This window comes from Apodemus sylvaticus, chromosome 16, assembly GCF_947179515.1.
Source record: "Apodemus sylvaticus chromosome 16, mApoSyl1.1, whole genome shotgun sequence".
In the NCBI taxonomy this organism is placed as follows: domain Eukaryota; kingdom Metazoa; phylum Chordata; class Mammalia; order Rodentia; family Muridae; genus Apodemus; species Apodemus sylvaticus.
Genome location: NC_067487.1, coordinates 67,852,905 through 67,870,412, shown reverse-complemented (window position 1 = coordinate 67,870,412; position 17,508 = coordinate 67,852,905). Strand labels below are relative to the sequence as shown.

Here is a 17,508-nt window from a genome sequence, read left to right as displayed (position 1 = left end):
ATGTATTAAGTTTTTTCCATATGCTTTATATATTGCTTTTTGCTGGAGGTAAGGTAATTAAAACAAGCAAAATACTTTTCTTTGAGAGAGACAAAGTTACAATTTTTTACTATAGATACTAGGTACATCTTCACTGAGGGTAACATCTTAGCAGGGGGAGACAAAGGAAGATGCTGGGAGGATCTGAGGGAAAGGGATACTAAATAAAGTCCTTAGGTGGGTGGTGGTGGTGGTGGTGGTGGTAGTGTGTGTCTGTGTGTTTGAAGGAAAGGGTTGGTTTGTCTGGAACATCAAGAGGCCTATTGTTATTTGAAGCAAAAGACTAGAAGCAAATGAGGTTAAAGGGTGCGGTAGTTTGAATGAGAATGTCTCCCACCCTTATGGGCTCTCATGTCTGAGTGCTTTATTACCAGTTGGAATTGTTTGGGAAGGACTAAGGAGGTGTGATCTTGTTGGGGAAGATGTGCCACTCGTGGTGGGCTTTGAGGTTTCAAAGGCTGATTCCAGGTCCAGTCTTGGTTCTTTCTCCCTGCTGCTTATGAGGTAAGCAGCTAAGGCTACTGCTCCAACGTCACGTCTGCCTGCTTGGCTCCTGGCATGCGTCCCGCCATGGCGGTTATGGACTCTCCCTCTGAAACTGTAAGCCAGCCTCAATTAAATGATCCCTTTTATAAGTTGCCTTGATCATGATGTCTCTTCACAGCAATAGAACAATGACTAAGACAAAGTGGGAGCTGGGGCACATGGAATGCGGGTTCTTCCTCCTGGCAACATAAGAGAATTACCTTGGAAACTTAAAAACCATTTACTGTTTCTGTGCTGCTGTGCAGCCAGAGTTAAGAGATAGTAGGAAAAAGTCACTAGGCAACACTAAGGGAGGAGATGTTGAAGCCAATGAAGAATTTGGAGGAATTTTTTTCCGTCTTGGTTTTCTCATTTTAAAAAGAGACGATATTAGGGACTGTCCGGCCATAGAAAGGTAACTGCTGCCCTCCCTTCACTAGCTATCTGCACGCTATCATACTCACTTCCTTTCTTGTGTTCCCTTCCCTGCTCCTCGCCTTTTCACTAGAATAGTTTAATGTTGCCTTTTTGTTTTAACAAAACAAGAATCGTTATGGTTTTTGAGTTGAGATAAATAAGAGACAGGCAAGGCATTAAAAAAATGCACTTTTTGTTATTGTTGCTGTTTGTTTAGGTCATGCAGACACACACTGTGTATCCACTCACTTATGAGTTACTTTCATTTATTGTATTGAACATTTATGTCATTGACTATTCTGAAACTTCATTTTTTTGTGGTTAAATACTTTTCCATTAGAATGTCCTTGAATTTAATCTTAAACTATAGAACATTTTAACTCATACCCTTTTGTATTAAGCTGTGGTGATAGGCCCTGTCTTAGTTAGGGTTTCTGTTACTGTGATAAGACACCAAGATCAAAAGCAATTGGGGAAGAGCTTATTTAAGTCAGGACAGGAACCTGGAGACAGGAAATGAAGCAGGGTCAGTAGAATAATCTCTGCTTAAAGGCCTGATCTTAATCGCTTCTTCAGCAATTCAGTTTGATTGCTTATAGCACTCAGGGCCCCCAGCATGGGTTCAGGGGTGGGGGACACCACTGCTGTGACTGGGCCTTCCTACATTAGTCATCAGCCAAGAGACTACCACAGGCTTACAGGGTTGTCTGCTGGAGACATTTTCTCAATTGATGTTGCCTTTTCTCAAATGAATCTGGCTTGACTCGAGTCGACAGAACACTAGCCTCTACAGATCCCAATAAATAGGTCTCTGCATATCTCTGTATTTAGTCACATAAGGTAAATTACTTGGATAGAATTGCTTTGTCAGAGGGTGTATATAGAAATCTAAAGGCTTTGAAATACATTCCCAAGTATTTTCCAGAAAGACTCTTACACCCACTGACTGCTTCTAAAAGTGTCAGTTCCGACTCTCACTGACATTGAATTTTGTCACGTTTTTTTAAATACTGTTTCAACAAGTAAAGAAGTAGCTCATGGTTTCAGTCTACAGCTCCTTGATTTCTAATGAGATAGACTTAAATTCTCTATTACATTAAAAGTAATTATTGTATCAATTGCTAGCTATGTGACTTTAAGTCACTTAGGACTTTTACTTTTATATTATACACCTGGTTTATAGGCTACTCATCAATATTAAAGCACTTTAAAAATTCAGAGTTTTAAACTTTTGACCATGATACATAGTATTTTGTAGTTAAAAGTTTCATGGAACAACACGTGCCTCCTTAGCAAGTTTGAGTTGTTTTGAGATTTTATATTCATACTTATTTTATTTATTTTGGATTTTTTTTTTAAAGACAAGTTTTCTCTGTGTAGCCCTGGCTGTCCTGGGTCACTCTGTAGACCAGGCTGGCCTCAAACTCAGAAATCCTCCTGCCTCTGCCTCCCAGAGTGCTGGGATTACAGGCGTGCACCACCACCGCCTGGCTCATACTTATTTTTATAAGTGCTTTACTGTTGCATGTAATTATTAAAAGTCAGTCTATGCTATCGCTGGCTACTCTCCGGCCATGGTGGTCTCCCTGCCCCCATGGCTACCCACATACAGAGGTAACTTCACTATTATATATTTCCATTTTATGCACATTTCTACTCCGCTGTTAAGTTTTCACTGGTAGTACTTCATCTGAGTATATATTTCATGAAAATTTTTTTGAAAAAAATTTCCATACCAAAGCTATTCCATATATTTTCCCAGTAACTGAATTATCAGATTTTAAATTTATTCATTCATCTTAGTAGTGCTATTCTTCAAGTGCTTAGTAGTCATGTAGCTAATATCTACCATGTTAGTGATTATAGTGTACTGTTATAAAAACAATACATCAAAACAACTTGCCTGCATATGAATAACTAATCAGAGTTTGAGGTATTTATAAAACTAGAGAAATGGTGAAGGATTTTATTGTTTGAGCAATTTAAAACATTTTTATTTGTGTGTGTATACCTAATACCTAAGATCAATTTTGCCACAACACCTTTGTATCTTTAACATCAATCCTGATTTTTTAGAGTATTATTTGTTTAGATATTTCAGGGATTTGTTTGGTTTATCACCTGTATAAAGAGTGGTTTAATGCAGTTGAAAATTACCTTGTTTTTTGAAGGTGCTCTTAGATCTTAAGTGTTCTTTTAATGTTTAAATCATTTTTAAAGTTTAGAGAACTAAATGTCTGCTGAGAAATCGTCCTCAGATTTTTCTAGTACATACTGTATTTTTCCAAATTTATCTTTATTTAGACAAACTTATCAGGATGGAAAAGAACATTTTAAAATTTAATAAAACTGTTAATACCAATTTTATACATAATTCTAAATGTTATAACTCCTGATTCATTTTAAACTCATGGTATTTTAATTGTTTTTCTAAGTAGAGAAGATTTTAAGTGAGTGGAGAAGCAGAAGTGTATATATCTTCCCCTTGGATAGCAAGGCCATGTTGTAGTTTTGTATTTGCAGATTTTATAATGTACCGCCTGCTGTGTGTTTGGCTCGTCACTAGGTGGAGTTCTTACAGTGTAACCATGTGTTGGGTAGGCATTGGTAGAAATGTATTCCTTAAAGTAGACTTTTCTTAAAAAATAAAAAGAAGAATTAACTATATAACATAGTAATAAGAGTTCTTATTTGGTACTTTTCTATTGGTTTGTACAAGAAACTCCAGACATTTTAGTCCCGGTTTTTGTTAGGTGCCTTTGGGAAGGAATGGGAAAGGAATTGAGACTTAATACTACAGAGCAGCAATTTATGTCATGAACTTGGACAAGATCAATCTTTTTGGAAATGCCAGTGTGTGTGCTCCAGCTTGTTTGTGGCATGCTGTCCTGCCTCAGTGGCATGTAGGAGATGCCATGGGTGTGCGTGTGCGTGCGCGTCAGATAGTTCTCTGCACTCGTGGCTTGTCCTGTGCTGGCTCTTACCTTTAATCTCACCAAGTGTATAATTCTTCTCTTGCCACTTCAGATAAAGTCCAAACCAGAGTTTTTTTTTTTTTTGTTTTTTTTTGTTTGTTTCTTTTTGTTTGTTTTCTTGCTATTTTACTCTAATCAAGGGTGGTATTTTGTGAGGAGTTGGATGTACCTTCGGTATTTCTGTTAAGCGGTCAGGCTGGTTTCTATTTCTGATCCTTTACTCTTCCTTTTTTCTTTTCTGTGACTAATAGAAACAGTATTGTGCTAGCTACTCCCAAGTCCATCACACTCTAAGGTACTAAAAATCATCATTCAATGGCTCTTTGGTACTCTTTGAAAATGTTCCCTAAAACATGCTTTTCTCAAGTTACATAAATGTAACTTTTCAACAGTGACATTTTAAAAGCTACTATAATACTTCTGCAAGGGTAAAAAATTTCAGTAGTAGTTAGAAGAATTATGATTTAAAGTAGTCCAGCCTCTGCCCCATGCCCTCCTTCATCCGTCTGTACTGCCAGAGGCAGCTGCTTTAATGAAGTGCAATACTTATTTCTTTCCATGCTTGTCCTCACATAGCTTTAAATGCTGTTGTGTCCTGGTTGATAGTTTTGGATGCTAAATATCTCATAGATCATCTGAGTAGACTGTGGCGGCATTCCCTGTTTTTCCTTTACCTTCTTTAGTTGTGTCTCCCTTACGATGGTAGGATGGCTTCTTTGAGGTAGGTTTTATGAGTAAACAGTATTGAAGACAACATTTTTTTGTATGTGTTATTTCTTGGTGAATGTCCCTGGAAGCCTCTAACAAACTTCTGAGTTATTTCATTGACCAAGATTGCTTCAGAGATCCATTTGTAGACCAATCATGTTCTGGCAAGCAGGAAATTGTACAGGAAGGTGGGGTATCTGAGGCTAGCTAAGGAGGAGCTAGGAAGGATAATGAGTGGACAGTCAGCCAGCAGTGTCTTAACACTCAGATGATTCCCAATGGGAAGTATTACCAACTGAACTTCCACTAACCAGGTCACTGTGTTTTGAAAATAAAGTAGAAAGGGAGTTAGTCCAAGTCAAGCTCTTCTCTATGTCTTTGCTAAAGTGTCCATTACTGCTTAGATATCTGAAAAAAGCAGACTAGGAAAACATCATTTCTCTTCACTTGGATTGTATTTATAGGGTCTGTACTTTTTTACTTCCTTGGAACAAAGCTTTATTGAGTGGTTAAAATATTTGCAAGAATATAGACTTGAACTTAATAGTCATCTTAAACAGCATTGATTCTTTTTAAAGTCAAGGCTATTCAAACAGTAAATGTGAACTTTACTGCTCCTAAATCTAAAATGTCAGTATCCCCTGGAAAGTATCACTTGTTTTGTTCAGTTTTTAAGTGCTCAATTCTTTCTTATTACACAGATGTTTAAGAGCTAGATATGATTCTTTGTCACCTCTAGTTAATTTGAATAAGACTCCTCTTTACAACAAGGTTTTATTTTTTTCTTAACTTTCTCACCTCAGTGATCATCCACTTCCAGGTTCCCGTGTCTGTATTTAAAGTGTTAGAAGCTAACAGAATTTTAGCTCAGTATATAGAAGTTTTTTATTTTCATACCAGTTTCCTAAAGTAAATTAATGAACCAACAGAAAAACATCCCAGTACGCTGTTCTTATACTAGTACAGTGCTTTTAACCATGTGCTGTTCTGGTTATAGATGTTAAAGAAATTACCAAGTACACTAGTCATGTCTTTAGGATTGATATTTTGTATATGCATGTATGTGAATCTCAATCTCAATATCTGTCTCTCTGTCTCTGTCTCTGTCTCTGTCTCTGTCTCTCTCTCTCTCTCTCTCTCTCTCTCTCTCTGTATGTGTGTGTGTGTGTGTGTGTGTGAGTATGGCTGGCTGGCTGGTTGGCTGGCTGGCTGGCTTTGCTCTTCTAAACTTGTTTAAAACATTTCTTATTGAATATGCTTGCTGTTTAATTTGAGATTGATGTTAAGTTCCTTAGAGTGGTTACTTTGAGTGTACTTAACATGTATCTACTAAATAATAATACTGTAGTCATTATTAAACAAACTCTCAATTTAGTATTGTCTTTCTATATCCATATTTTCCAGTGACCATTACTACATAAGTATAATTAGTAACATCAGTACTAATGTTGAATATCAAGATCAATTTTCAGTGAGGTAATAAATACCTCAGAATTTGTGGTTTAATTTTATAGTATGGATAGAAATACAAGCCCAGCATCAAGAAGAGATTGGAGATAAAATAATTATCTATATACTTATATAAATTTCTTTATTGTAGAACTTGTTAGGATCTTTGCTATTCAAACATACATTTTCATACTTTAGAATTGGGAGTGAAGTAAATGTATTTGAAAGTGGAATTCCTGCTTTTCAGATAGTTCCATAGAACATAGAAAAGCACTATTTGATTCGCTTAGTTTTTTGTGAATTACTGTGAAGCAAGCAAAATGATGAACTTTTACTAATAATTGCTGTCTAGTTTATTAGAAAATGTGGTGTCCATCACTTGGAGGCTTGACAGCTTGGAACGCACTTCAAGTCTTCCTAAAGATGAGACATAATAGTTTGGCTCTACTCTTTCTACTGCTCCTTCCACAGCTTTTCTCTAAAGAAACATACCAACATGCACAGTGTTTTAAACTGCCTGGTTATAATATGATTTCCCCAAACTCCGCCTTCCACATGGTTTCCTCATGAGTTCTAAACGGATGTTGAATTTCTGACCAGACAGGTCAGAAAGGACCAACTCTTAGTCCTTTGAATTTGATCAGAGTGTGCTCTTCTCATCTTTCCTTCCAATCTCAGTCGTGTTTTTCATTTGCTACTCTGGCTAACAGCACTGTTGGAATCCAGGAAACTTGGGTTCTTCCTCATTAGGATTCACATCATACCGTTGACATTTTGGGCTAGATTAATCCTTGCTATTCTGTATGCTGTAGGTGTTTAATAACATCCTGTCTGTTACATAGCAACAGCACACTCTCCCCTCCCACTGCTCCCACAGTTTTAAGACCTGAACCTAGAGTGTTAGGTGTTTTGTACCTGATAGGTAAGCGTAATGCTGCCAACTTTACCTTTTTAAATTGCACAATTATTTCCTGTCCGATTTCAATTGCTTCCAATGGAGACCTCAAGAAGGCTTTTCTGTTTTTTCATTCCTATATCTTACTCACTAAAATTCTTATTTTATTTAAATTTAAAAAAAATGTGTATGCTTGTTTTACCCACATGTGTGTGTATGTACCACGTGTTTGTGTGTGCCCTATAGTACCAGAGGAGGGTGAACCTTGAATTGCAGGTGGTTATAAGATCTGCTATGTGAGTGCTGGGAATTGACCCCTGTCTTCTGGAAGAACAGTCAGTGTTTTTAACTACTAAGTCATCTTTCTAGCCCTTTTACTAAAAGTCTTGATGAATACACAGTATACTGGGACCCCCTTCCCGTTGTGCCCTGGTTTGTTTTAAACTTTCCCTAAGCATTTGTTTCTCCACAGGAGGCCTCACTTTATTAGTGTGTTTTGTTTTTAAAGTGTCTGTGTCCTGTCACCAAGCCAAGTGTTCAAGAGCAGAGACTCTGAGCCACCCCAGCCTCCCTCCCAGTTGTCGGCCTGCAGGAGGTGATTTGGAATCTCACTCTCAAACTCTATCAGATGTTGTAGTGGTCTCATTAGTTCTAGGAATCCTCTTCTTTGTATTAGTGACCATCGTTTCCCTAGCCTTTGTCATCCAGACTTTGATAGGTTGGTTCTTGACCACTGACATCTTAAATTCAACTTTAATTAAGGAGTCATTTATTCAGAACATTAAACAAGGCAGTATATATACTTAGTTGATATTCAAATGTCATTTGCTTATGAGATAGCCAGTTAGCAGATGTTACTGAAGAATTTAATGTAAATTGAGGAAGCTAATGTGTGGAGAGTCTTTACTCAATTTAAGTAATTGTATTTGAACTATATTGTCTGAACTATAAATTTTATCTGTGTCAGTTGTAAGCAACCAAAGATTCAGTCATATTGGCACATCTCCCTTTATATGCCTTCAGAACATTGTGTGTGATTCATTTTCCCTGTGAGTTGGACCTAGCTATAATCTGATCAGCTATACTTTAACCTGTAACTTTAAAAGAAAAAGAGCCAGGCAGTGGTGGTGCACGACTTTAATCCCAACATTTGAGAGGCAGAGTCAGGTGGATTTCTGAGTTCGAGGTCAGCCTGATCTACAGAGTGAGTTCCAGGACAGCCAGGGCTACACAGAGAAACCCTATCTCGAAGAAGGGAAGAAGAAGGAGAAGGAGAAGGAAGAAGGAAGAAGGAGGAAGAAGAAGATAGGGGCTGCAGTGGTTTTGACAAATAAGTCATGTTTTAAGGCCAGCTTCTGTGCAAGTGAAGGTAGAGAAATGATTAAGGTAGAGAAAGGAATGAGTAAGACCTTACCATGCAGAATTCTTGATGCACTTCCCTGCCAGACTAACATGTCTCTGTGAAGGGATTCCATCTAAGAGTAGTTATGCTTCCTTTTTAGGATCTAGCACAAATGTATGAAAAAAGAAAAAGAAAAAGAAAAAAAGCTTTAATAAAGCAAGAGCCAAGCTTTATTTCCAGATATAAAACAAACAAACAAAGAGCTGGGAAAGAGGCAGATCACCTGCAGGGGTGGCGCCTTTCATGCCAGTGCCCTGCATGCCAACGTGGAGAGCAGGCAATATGGTGTCCTACCGTGAGGCTCGTTCTGAAGAGCCATTTTACCACAAGCCCCATCTGCTGTCACTGTTCTATTTGCTGCTTTGTTTTGCTTTTTCCTATACTCTGTTTCCCTGAAATGTACTGTTTAAAACAGACTTTAACTTATTTAGAATAAAATTTGATTTATTTAGATTTAAACAAGAAATATTCCCAGTTAAAAGCTTAGCATTGTGAGCCAGGAGCAGTGGCTTGCCCACTGTAATCTCAACACTCAGAAAGCTAGCACAGGAGGGTCTTGAGTTCAAAACTAGCCTGGGCTACAATAACAAGACTTCTCCCCTGCCCTCTCTCTCCCAAAAAATGCTGAGTTAAAAGTTTTTAGGACCCTGGGCTGCTTCAGAAAAGAAAGGTATGCAGTGAGGTGAAAAAGATGAGATTGGTCTGAACTAAGGGAAATGAGATAGCAAACCTAACCTGGTAAGTGTTTGCAAAGCTTGTTTACTCAGAACTTGGGAGTTTGGACTACAGTGCTCCTGTTACCTGCAGGTTGTTTGTGCCTGCCTTTCCACCTTGTCATGTTATTTTGAGTTTTGGTTAGTTTTTGTTTTTCTATTTGTAACTCTGTTGTACAGTTTTACTTCCTGTGTAATTTAAGAAAGTGTCACCTATGGTTTTGAGTAGGCCCCACATACTTTTCAGGAAAGGAGAATATATTGAAGGGAACCTTTCATTTATTACAGAAGGATGTAGGGGTAAGTGTGTAAAAGGTTGCAGCAGGTCAAATAGAAGGACTTCTTTATTTTTTATAGTTTATTCTATGGTATATCATACTAGTCATAACACCCAGGATCTTAAAGGTTCTAGGAATACTTAATTAGCAAATAGTGAACTTTTGCTCCTAGGGAATTTTTATCATATTGCTATAAGCCTCTGATCACATTTTTATAAACCACTCAGTACATAACATTGTTTCAGGTATAGTTCTCCCATTTCATGTTATCTATCTATCTATCTATCTATCTATCTATCTATCTATCTATCTAATGTATTTATAGACATGGTCTCATTATGTTTGCAGCTCCGTTTGGACTTGAACTTAAAGATCCCATGTCTCTGCATCCTAAATGCTAGGAGCACAACACTCAGTTGATGTGTGCTTTCATTTATTATTATTGCTGCTTCAACATTGAACATGTGACCAATTATAGTATGACGTATGCCTGAGTCAAGCTTATCTAACACATTTTTTTTCATAAGACACATTAGCTTTCCATTCATGAGTATATAACACTTAGTAACACTTCAGCATTATGCTGAGGGGCCAATTTAATCAGTGAAAACATCTATAATGGCACAGAAGTGCAGAAACCGTGGTACTAAACAGACCACTAAAAAGACAGCTGCTTCTATAGTCTGAGTGCTGAAACAAGGTGACAGTATTGTCTTGTTCCGACTTGGTGGAAGAGTGTATGCTAGGTGAGTCACATTTCCCACTGTTCTTTGTATATGGCAAAAACTTAAAAAAAAAAAAAAAAGCCAGAGTACTTCCTTGGCTATTAGTTTGGTTATTTACTGCGTTGATAAAACATAACCAAAAGCAGCTTGGGGGAGGAAGTGGCTTATTTGGCTTAGAGCGTACAGTTCACTATTGAGGAAAGCCTGGGCAGGAGCTGAAGCAGAACTGAGAGGTGTGCATTGCTTACTGGCTTGCCTAACTTACTGTCTGATACAACCCAGAACCACCTGCTTGGAGGTGGCATGGCCACATTGGCTGGACATCCCCTACCCCCATGAATCTCTAATCAAAAAATATTCCTCAGAGACTGCATCCAAAGGCCAATTTGATGTATGCAATTCCTGAATTGAGGTTTCCTCTTCAGGTATCAAGTTGGCAAAAACCTGCAGTGTTACTGATGACTTTAGTGGGTAGCTGAATTCATGTGTGCAGAATCTCTGAATATCAAGAATTGGTTGTAATTGTTTTAATGAAGTTTATATTGGACTACTTACACTTCATACTGGAAAGAAAGATTTTTTTATTTGTGGACATATATAAGTTTCTCATTAGTGCAGTCACTTGTACAGTTTTTATGGCATCGATGGCTCAGTGGTTAAGAACATTGACTGCTCTCCCGAAGATCCTGAGTTCAAATCCCAGCAACCTCATGGTGCCTCACAACCATCCATAATGAGATCTGACCCCTCTTCTGGTGTGTCTGAAGACAGCTACGGTGTACTTACATATAATAAATAAATAAATAGATTTGGTTTTTGAAAAAAAAAAAAAACAACTGTTTTTATTTACTCTTTTCCTCTCTTCCCGCAGGGAGCAACCTATCTTCAGCACTCGAGCTCATGTCTTCCAGATTGACCCAAACACAAAGAAGAACTGGGTACCCACCAGCAAGCATGCAGTTACTGTGTCTTATTTTTATGACAGCACAAGAAATGTGTATAGGATAATCAGTTTAGATGGCTCAAAGGTAAGCTACATTTACTTCAAATTATCTTACTCTTTTGCTGTATATAACATAGAACTTCAGTTTCAATCATTTTTATTTTCATTAAAATATTTTTTTCTAGACTTTTTGAAGCTTAACTTTAGGAAACAAAGTGATTTTTCTTTGAGTAATAGTATTTTTCCCTCAAGTTATTTGTGGAAACTAACTCCCTTATTATATTGAGTTATATGAAGAGACATATTCTTCAGCTTTGTGATGGGTTAGTTTATTTAATGAACATTCCTTGTATCTCTGTTTTGTATTAATGTTAAATGATAAGAAGGTTTTTGTTAGTCACCGTTTCACTATAGAACAATACCAGCTATCAGAAAGGTGTTTATTTAGCTTTATAGTTTGAAGGTTAACAATCCAAAGGGTATAGCCCTCACTCCCTGGTGTTTCTCTTGGTTGCAGCACTGTATGATTTGGTAATGATGGCCAATGTATCGGTTAGCAAGTAATTACATTTTGAGCTGGTGGAGTTGAAGGGGGTCAGGCCTGCCTTCATTATGACAGTCCATTCAGTAGAATTGAAGGGGTTCTTAAGAACGACCCTCCTAGAGCACATTCCCAGTGGCCAGATTACCTACCTCTAGGTCGTACACATATTTGAATGTTCTATAATACTTCCTTCAAAGCACAAAATCAGGGGTCATGGGGCTGACCCAACCACCCACACAGACTCTCTTGGTCCAGGATCTGATACCCCTTTCTGACCTCTGCAGGCATCAAACATACACATGGCAAAATACTCATAAACCTTAAGTAAATCAATCCGAAACAGCAGCAAAGATCCTTTATGAGAACACAGTTAAAGAATAACTAACCATAGCAACTTTTTATACTAGTAGGCAGTTCAGAATCCTTAAATCATGAAGCCCACCGACTTGAAAACTAACGTATCCCAAGTGTAAGAATGAAATCTTAAAAGCTTTGCTTTGGGGAGAGACATCAAGTACAATTGGCTCTACCCTCAACTCCTCAAATACATTATCGCTTTCAAGGTAATGCTTTCGAGGACATCCTTACTCTCACATCTGTTTGAGTAGTTGTAAGGATTAAGTTAGTATCGGCAGAACATACTTCATGCTCGGTGGACAGTATGCTGTTCAGAAAGGAGAAAATCTGTCTTATTACCAGTGAATTTTATGTAATAACTTACATCCCAAACATCAGATCCTGAGTTTTCCTTTCTTCAATCTTCCTTGGAGCTGTGAGGCCTTTCTTAGCTCTGTTGGTTCAGTGCAGAAGTTAGGAGCAGAGTAGAACCAAACCACCTCGTTGGGATTTGTACTGCTTCCAGTTTGCTAGACCTGCAACCTTGCACAAGATATTTAACTTCTGTGCATCTGTTTTTCACATGTAAAAAGGATTGTTATCCAGATAATTAGCTTTTATTTTCACTTTTATGTGAATGACTGAAAAGACTTAAGACGATGATAGTTAATTTCTGTGAAGTGTTATCTAATGAAGAATAATTGTGCATAAATGTTTGGTTTAGTGAAATACATTGGATATTAACTATTATCTCAGGCTTTAGACTGCTAATTTATTTTCCCTCCTTGAACTTTAATTTTCTGTAATCTACCATATCCAAAGTACAAATAAAATGTGTTCTTATTCGATGGGTTAAAAGGTGGAGATGCAGGTCAACTGAAGCAGTCCATGTTAGGAGAATTTGCATTGAATTAATCACATTTCAGTTTTTTCAAGTCTTTTCTACTGTCTCACATCCATTTCTTTGTTTTTTCATTGTGTTAGGAAGCCCAGAGAACCCTAAGAAGAAAGTGTTCAATTATTCTTGTGTATGTGTGCACACATATGCATGCATGCGTGCACGCTTGAACTATACACGTGAGAATGTGAGGCTGTTGTTTTTTCTGGCTTCTTTTTTTTCTTTTTTCTTTTCTTTTTTTTTTTTTTTTTTTTGTGACAGGTTCTCACTATTTAGCTCTGTCTGTCACTAAAATTTTTGTTTTAGAAAAGTTCTTAGTTATGTCCTAATCAAAAAAAATCTAAGAAATAAAAATTTCTAGCATAAGATTACTTAACATTAGCTGGGCAGTAGTGGTGCACCTCTTTAATCCCAGCACTTGGGAGGCAGAGGCAGGCAGATATCTGAGTTCCAGGCCAGCCAGGGCTACACAGAGAAACCCTGTCTCAGAAAAAAAAAAATTACCTAACATTATTTTTGGTGTTTCTATGATTAATAATACATAAACGAGGAAAGGTTCAGAGTTTAGATTAGCATGCATCTCTTTAAAAAGGCACAAAAAGTTATTTTGAAATGGTTGAAATGAATACCAATGTCCACCAACACATTGGTTATTCCTTCTTGTTGCTTATTAAATGTATTATTAAGTGATTATCATCACGCCTTTTAGAATTAGTGGGTTCTGATGCCAAAATTTCCTTTTTTCCTTGCTTAACACTTGGGCCCCTCCTCACATGTTTCTTGGAGAACGCTGAAGGGCCACCAAATGCGTCCTGGTCTTTATTTGCTTGTTCTGTCACATCCTTTTAGGACTTCACAAGTATTATGCTTTGACTTTCCCCTGTTAGCTATTGCTTTACACTGTCCAACCTGCTCTGTGACCACAATGCCTCCTTACTGTTGTGTCTCAGGTTTCCAGAATTGTGCTTGGTAGCCAGTAGGTACTCAGAGAAATTCTGATCCTTTGTTGTCAGTTTATAATCCTTTTTTCTTTAGTCTTTTTAAAAGGTTTTATGATTATTTTATATATATTTTGATGAGTATTTGCCTGCATGTATGCATGTGTACCATGTGCCTGCTTAGTGCCTGGCAAAGACAAAGGAGAGCATCAGGTCTGTAACTGGAGTTACAGATAGTTGTAAGCTACCAATGTGAGTGTGAGGAATCAAACTCAGGTCCTCTGCAAGAGCAACAGATGCTTTAAACCACACACCCACTTCTCCAGCCCCTTGCCTTATTTGGTGACCGTTCACAAGTAAAAATCTTTGTTAGCTATGTTTTACATACTCAAAATGGTATGCTGGTACAAGCTGTTTTGAACCAGATGGTGAGGAAGGTATATAAATATATAAGTTTTGTACAAAGATAAAAGCTCTCGTTATAGCAATAGATAACACATCCATTCCTTGTGATAAAGAAGAGAACCAGTTTCTGTTGTACCATCTTCTTCTCTTTAGTAGGACATATGTCCATGTATGCTTGTTAAAAGTTCATCAATACCTGATAGCTTGTAAATATTTTATATTTGTGGTATTTTTCACTTGATAAACATTTTTTCATAAAATGCTGAATTTTTATTCCACATTTACTAATGTGGTAGATGACAAGTTCTGAATTTGACATGCATGTTTTTGTTATTGGTGGAATTAAATTTCTTAATTTTAGGGGGCTTTAGTCTACCAACTAAAAATGATACTTTTTCCAGCACTGGCAGAGAACATGAGTTAATAATATGTTATGATACCTGAAATATGTTAAGATTCCAGAATTGATCTTTAGTAATTAACATGAAATGCTACTTTTTCTAAGAAATATTATGAAATAGAAATGATATTGCTACCAATCTGTTATTTTATGAGAACAGAAATAAAAATATTTCTTAGGAGTTTGTTTTTTCCTATAGTAGAAAAAAACCTAAGTTTTTTTGTGATTGTAAGTCTGAAGTTTGTAAGACAAGATGAAGTCTGTAAGTTTAAACTGTAACCTTGCCAATGTAACCTGTACCCCTAAAAAGTGTAAAAACTGCTAGTAATAGCCATTTAGGGTTGCCATCTGGTTACTCCTCTTGAGGTACTAATTGAAAGTTGACCCCAATGGGCCGAAAAATAAACCTTGTTTTTGCATCAAAAAAAAAATCAAAATCACTTGTATTCATTCATATATTATGCTATTTTATTTTTGATTTAGTTTTATTTTAGTATGTAGGTGTTTTGCACCTAAACATTCATGCCTGTTGCCTGGAGAGTCCAATAGAAGGTGCTAGATCCCCTGGAACTGTAGTTACAAACCCTTGTGAACTGCTGTGTAGGTGCTGCACATTGAACCCAAGACCAGTTCTCTTAACCACTGAGCTATTTCTCCAGCCCTCATACATTTATTTTTGAATGATTCTGTTAAGACTAAAGCCTATTTGTTTCTAGAGAACAGCATCCAAAATTAATAAATAGTGATCCCAAACATTCAAAAGGAAGAAGGAAGGAAGAAGTTGGCCACATCCAAAACTGTTTGAAGGCTAACTCACCTAGTATATGCAAGGTCCTGGGTCCCAAAAAGGGGCAATAGCTCTCAAACCAAGATAAAAGAAACTGCTAACATTTGGCTGTTATCAGCTTGTTAAAAATGATGGTTTTACAAGCTGCATCTCTGGGGCCTTGGTTTCTAGCTTAGTCAGTAAACTGCTTGCATGTGCAGATATGAGAGTCTGAATTCTGTTTCCACCACTCACTTAACACTGGGGAGGTGGGGACAGGCAGACCCCACAGCCTTGTTATCCAACCAACTTAACCTTGCACCACGTCCCAAGTCCGAGTGAGAGACCCTCTCTCAAAAACCAACCTCCACAGGCTGGACATCCTGCTCATCTGAGGTGTCTCCCCTCCGTAGGCCACATGCATGTGTGATTATCTGAGGTGTCTAACTTCTACAAGCACATGCACACAGGAACACACACACACATTTCCCCACACACCCACATACACCTTTGACAGTTTTTAGATCATTAAACATTTATCTGTAATTCTACTAGTCATATATTTCTACATTGCCACCACTCAAATCATCTTTATCTGTTTAGCTTGTAAGTTATAAGTGTTCCTATTTTTATGTAGCCGAAATGAACTTGTTTGTTTTATTTTTCAGGCAATAATAAATAGCACCATCACTCCTAACATGACATTTACTAAAACGTCTCAGAAGTTTGGCCAGTGGGCTGACAGCCGGGCAAACACCGTTTATGGGCTGGGCTTCTCCTCTGAGCATCATCTTTCAAAAGTAAGTTATGTCAGAAAGTCCTCAGGGAAATCTTCATCTCTAATTTGTGTCCGAAATATAAATAGGAAGTGGAGAGTAAAAAATAGAGTAGAAATTTGTATAATATTCTGAGTATAGTGACTTTAAAATAAACATATTAATATATTAAATGTTATATAAATAAATGTAAACAATGCTAAACTATCTATTGTTCATAATTCTTCATGAAAACTTATTGTGCACATTAAAACAGTCATTACTGGTGGAAAAGGGCTTCTTGAATTATTTGTGTGGAGGAAGTAAAAGATAAGATCTCTGTTCAGAAGGGGCTTTACTCAAAAAATGGTACCCTTCAGTTGGAGATAGCCTGCAAGATAAGTAACCATCAAACTTCCAAATTTTTATTAAAATTTCAAGTTGACATATACAGATTTCAGGTGAATTTTGTTGTTGTCTTTTGTTTCTTAGTGTGACAGTGACTCACCTGGGAAATGTCTGCAGTTCTGCAGGTATCTAGAGGAATTTCTCGAATAATGCTGATCAAATGAATTATGATGGCCAAAAAGACATAAAATGCAGAGCATCACCAGGCTAAATACTGGAATAAAACAGTTGTCCTGCCTGTAAATGAAGCCATCTCATATGAGCTTAAATCAGGAACACCTTGAGTTCTTGTGGATATACATAGAAAGAATAGAAAGAAAGGAAAAAGTGCACAGGAAAGAGCACCAATCACAAGGTGCTAGGTAATTAAGATGAATATGCTTTGTTCACTAGACTTTACAAACAAGGTGTAAAGGATTATGCTAAAACTTGTGTTAGCTATTTTGTTAAAGGGCCTGCCCTCACTTCAGATGCTTGCATGAGGTTTGCTATAAGCAGGATCTGATCCTGAAGTATTCTAGAACCAAGGTAACAGACTCTTATAGGTACACACAGTGCACATTTACATTAAACGGTAAGCTTAGTTATTCTAGAAATTTGTTCAGATCCTTTAAAATAAGTCATTTTAAATGTCTTAGACTTCTGTGAATATTGGCTTGATTTATAGTTTAGTAGTTGAAATAATCTGTTTTCATCTGTTTTAGTTGTAAACATACATTTACATGAATGTTTTCAATATAAATTAAAGTTTAAAACTCAAAATTTGAAGCTATTTTAACTATTGTCTTTGTAATTGTTAAACCATTCTCTATATTTATAGTGTGAGTATTGCATGATTTGACTGTGCTTAGCAAGTCTTGCTTTCTGAATATGTTTGTGGGATGTTGTATAGGGGGCTTGATCAAATTTCCTCATTATAGCAATGCAGATGAATATTACCATTACAGTAATGATCTCCTTGAAAAGTTATATGTTTATTCTATACATTA

General features: G+C 37.0%; 1 protein-coding gene across 3 annotated transcripts in view; it reads left to right on the top strand.

Moving 5' to 3' along the window:
• The window catches only part of Homer1 (homer scaffold protein 1), a 101,780-nt gene that overhangs the window by 29,599 nt on the left and 54,673 nt on the right, over positions 1-17,508 (top strand). For all 3 annotated transcript variants that reach the window (XR_007973707.1, XM_052159728.1, XM_052159727.1), the window contains exons 2-3: positions 10,998-11,154; positions 16,025-16,156. Coding sequence is in view for 2 of the 3 variants with exons in the window: in XM_052159728.1 (XP_052015688.1) it covers positions 10,998-11,154; positions 16,025-16,156 (289 nt within the window). In the remaining variant the exon portion in view is untranslated. The remainder of the gene's footprint in view (positions 1-10,997; positions 11,155-16,024; positions 16,157-17,508) is intronic.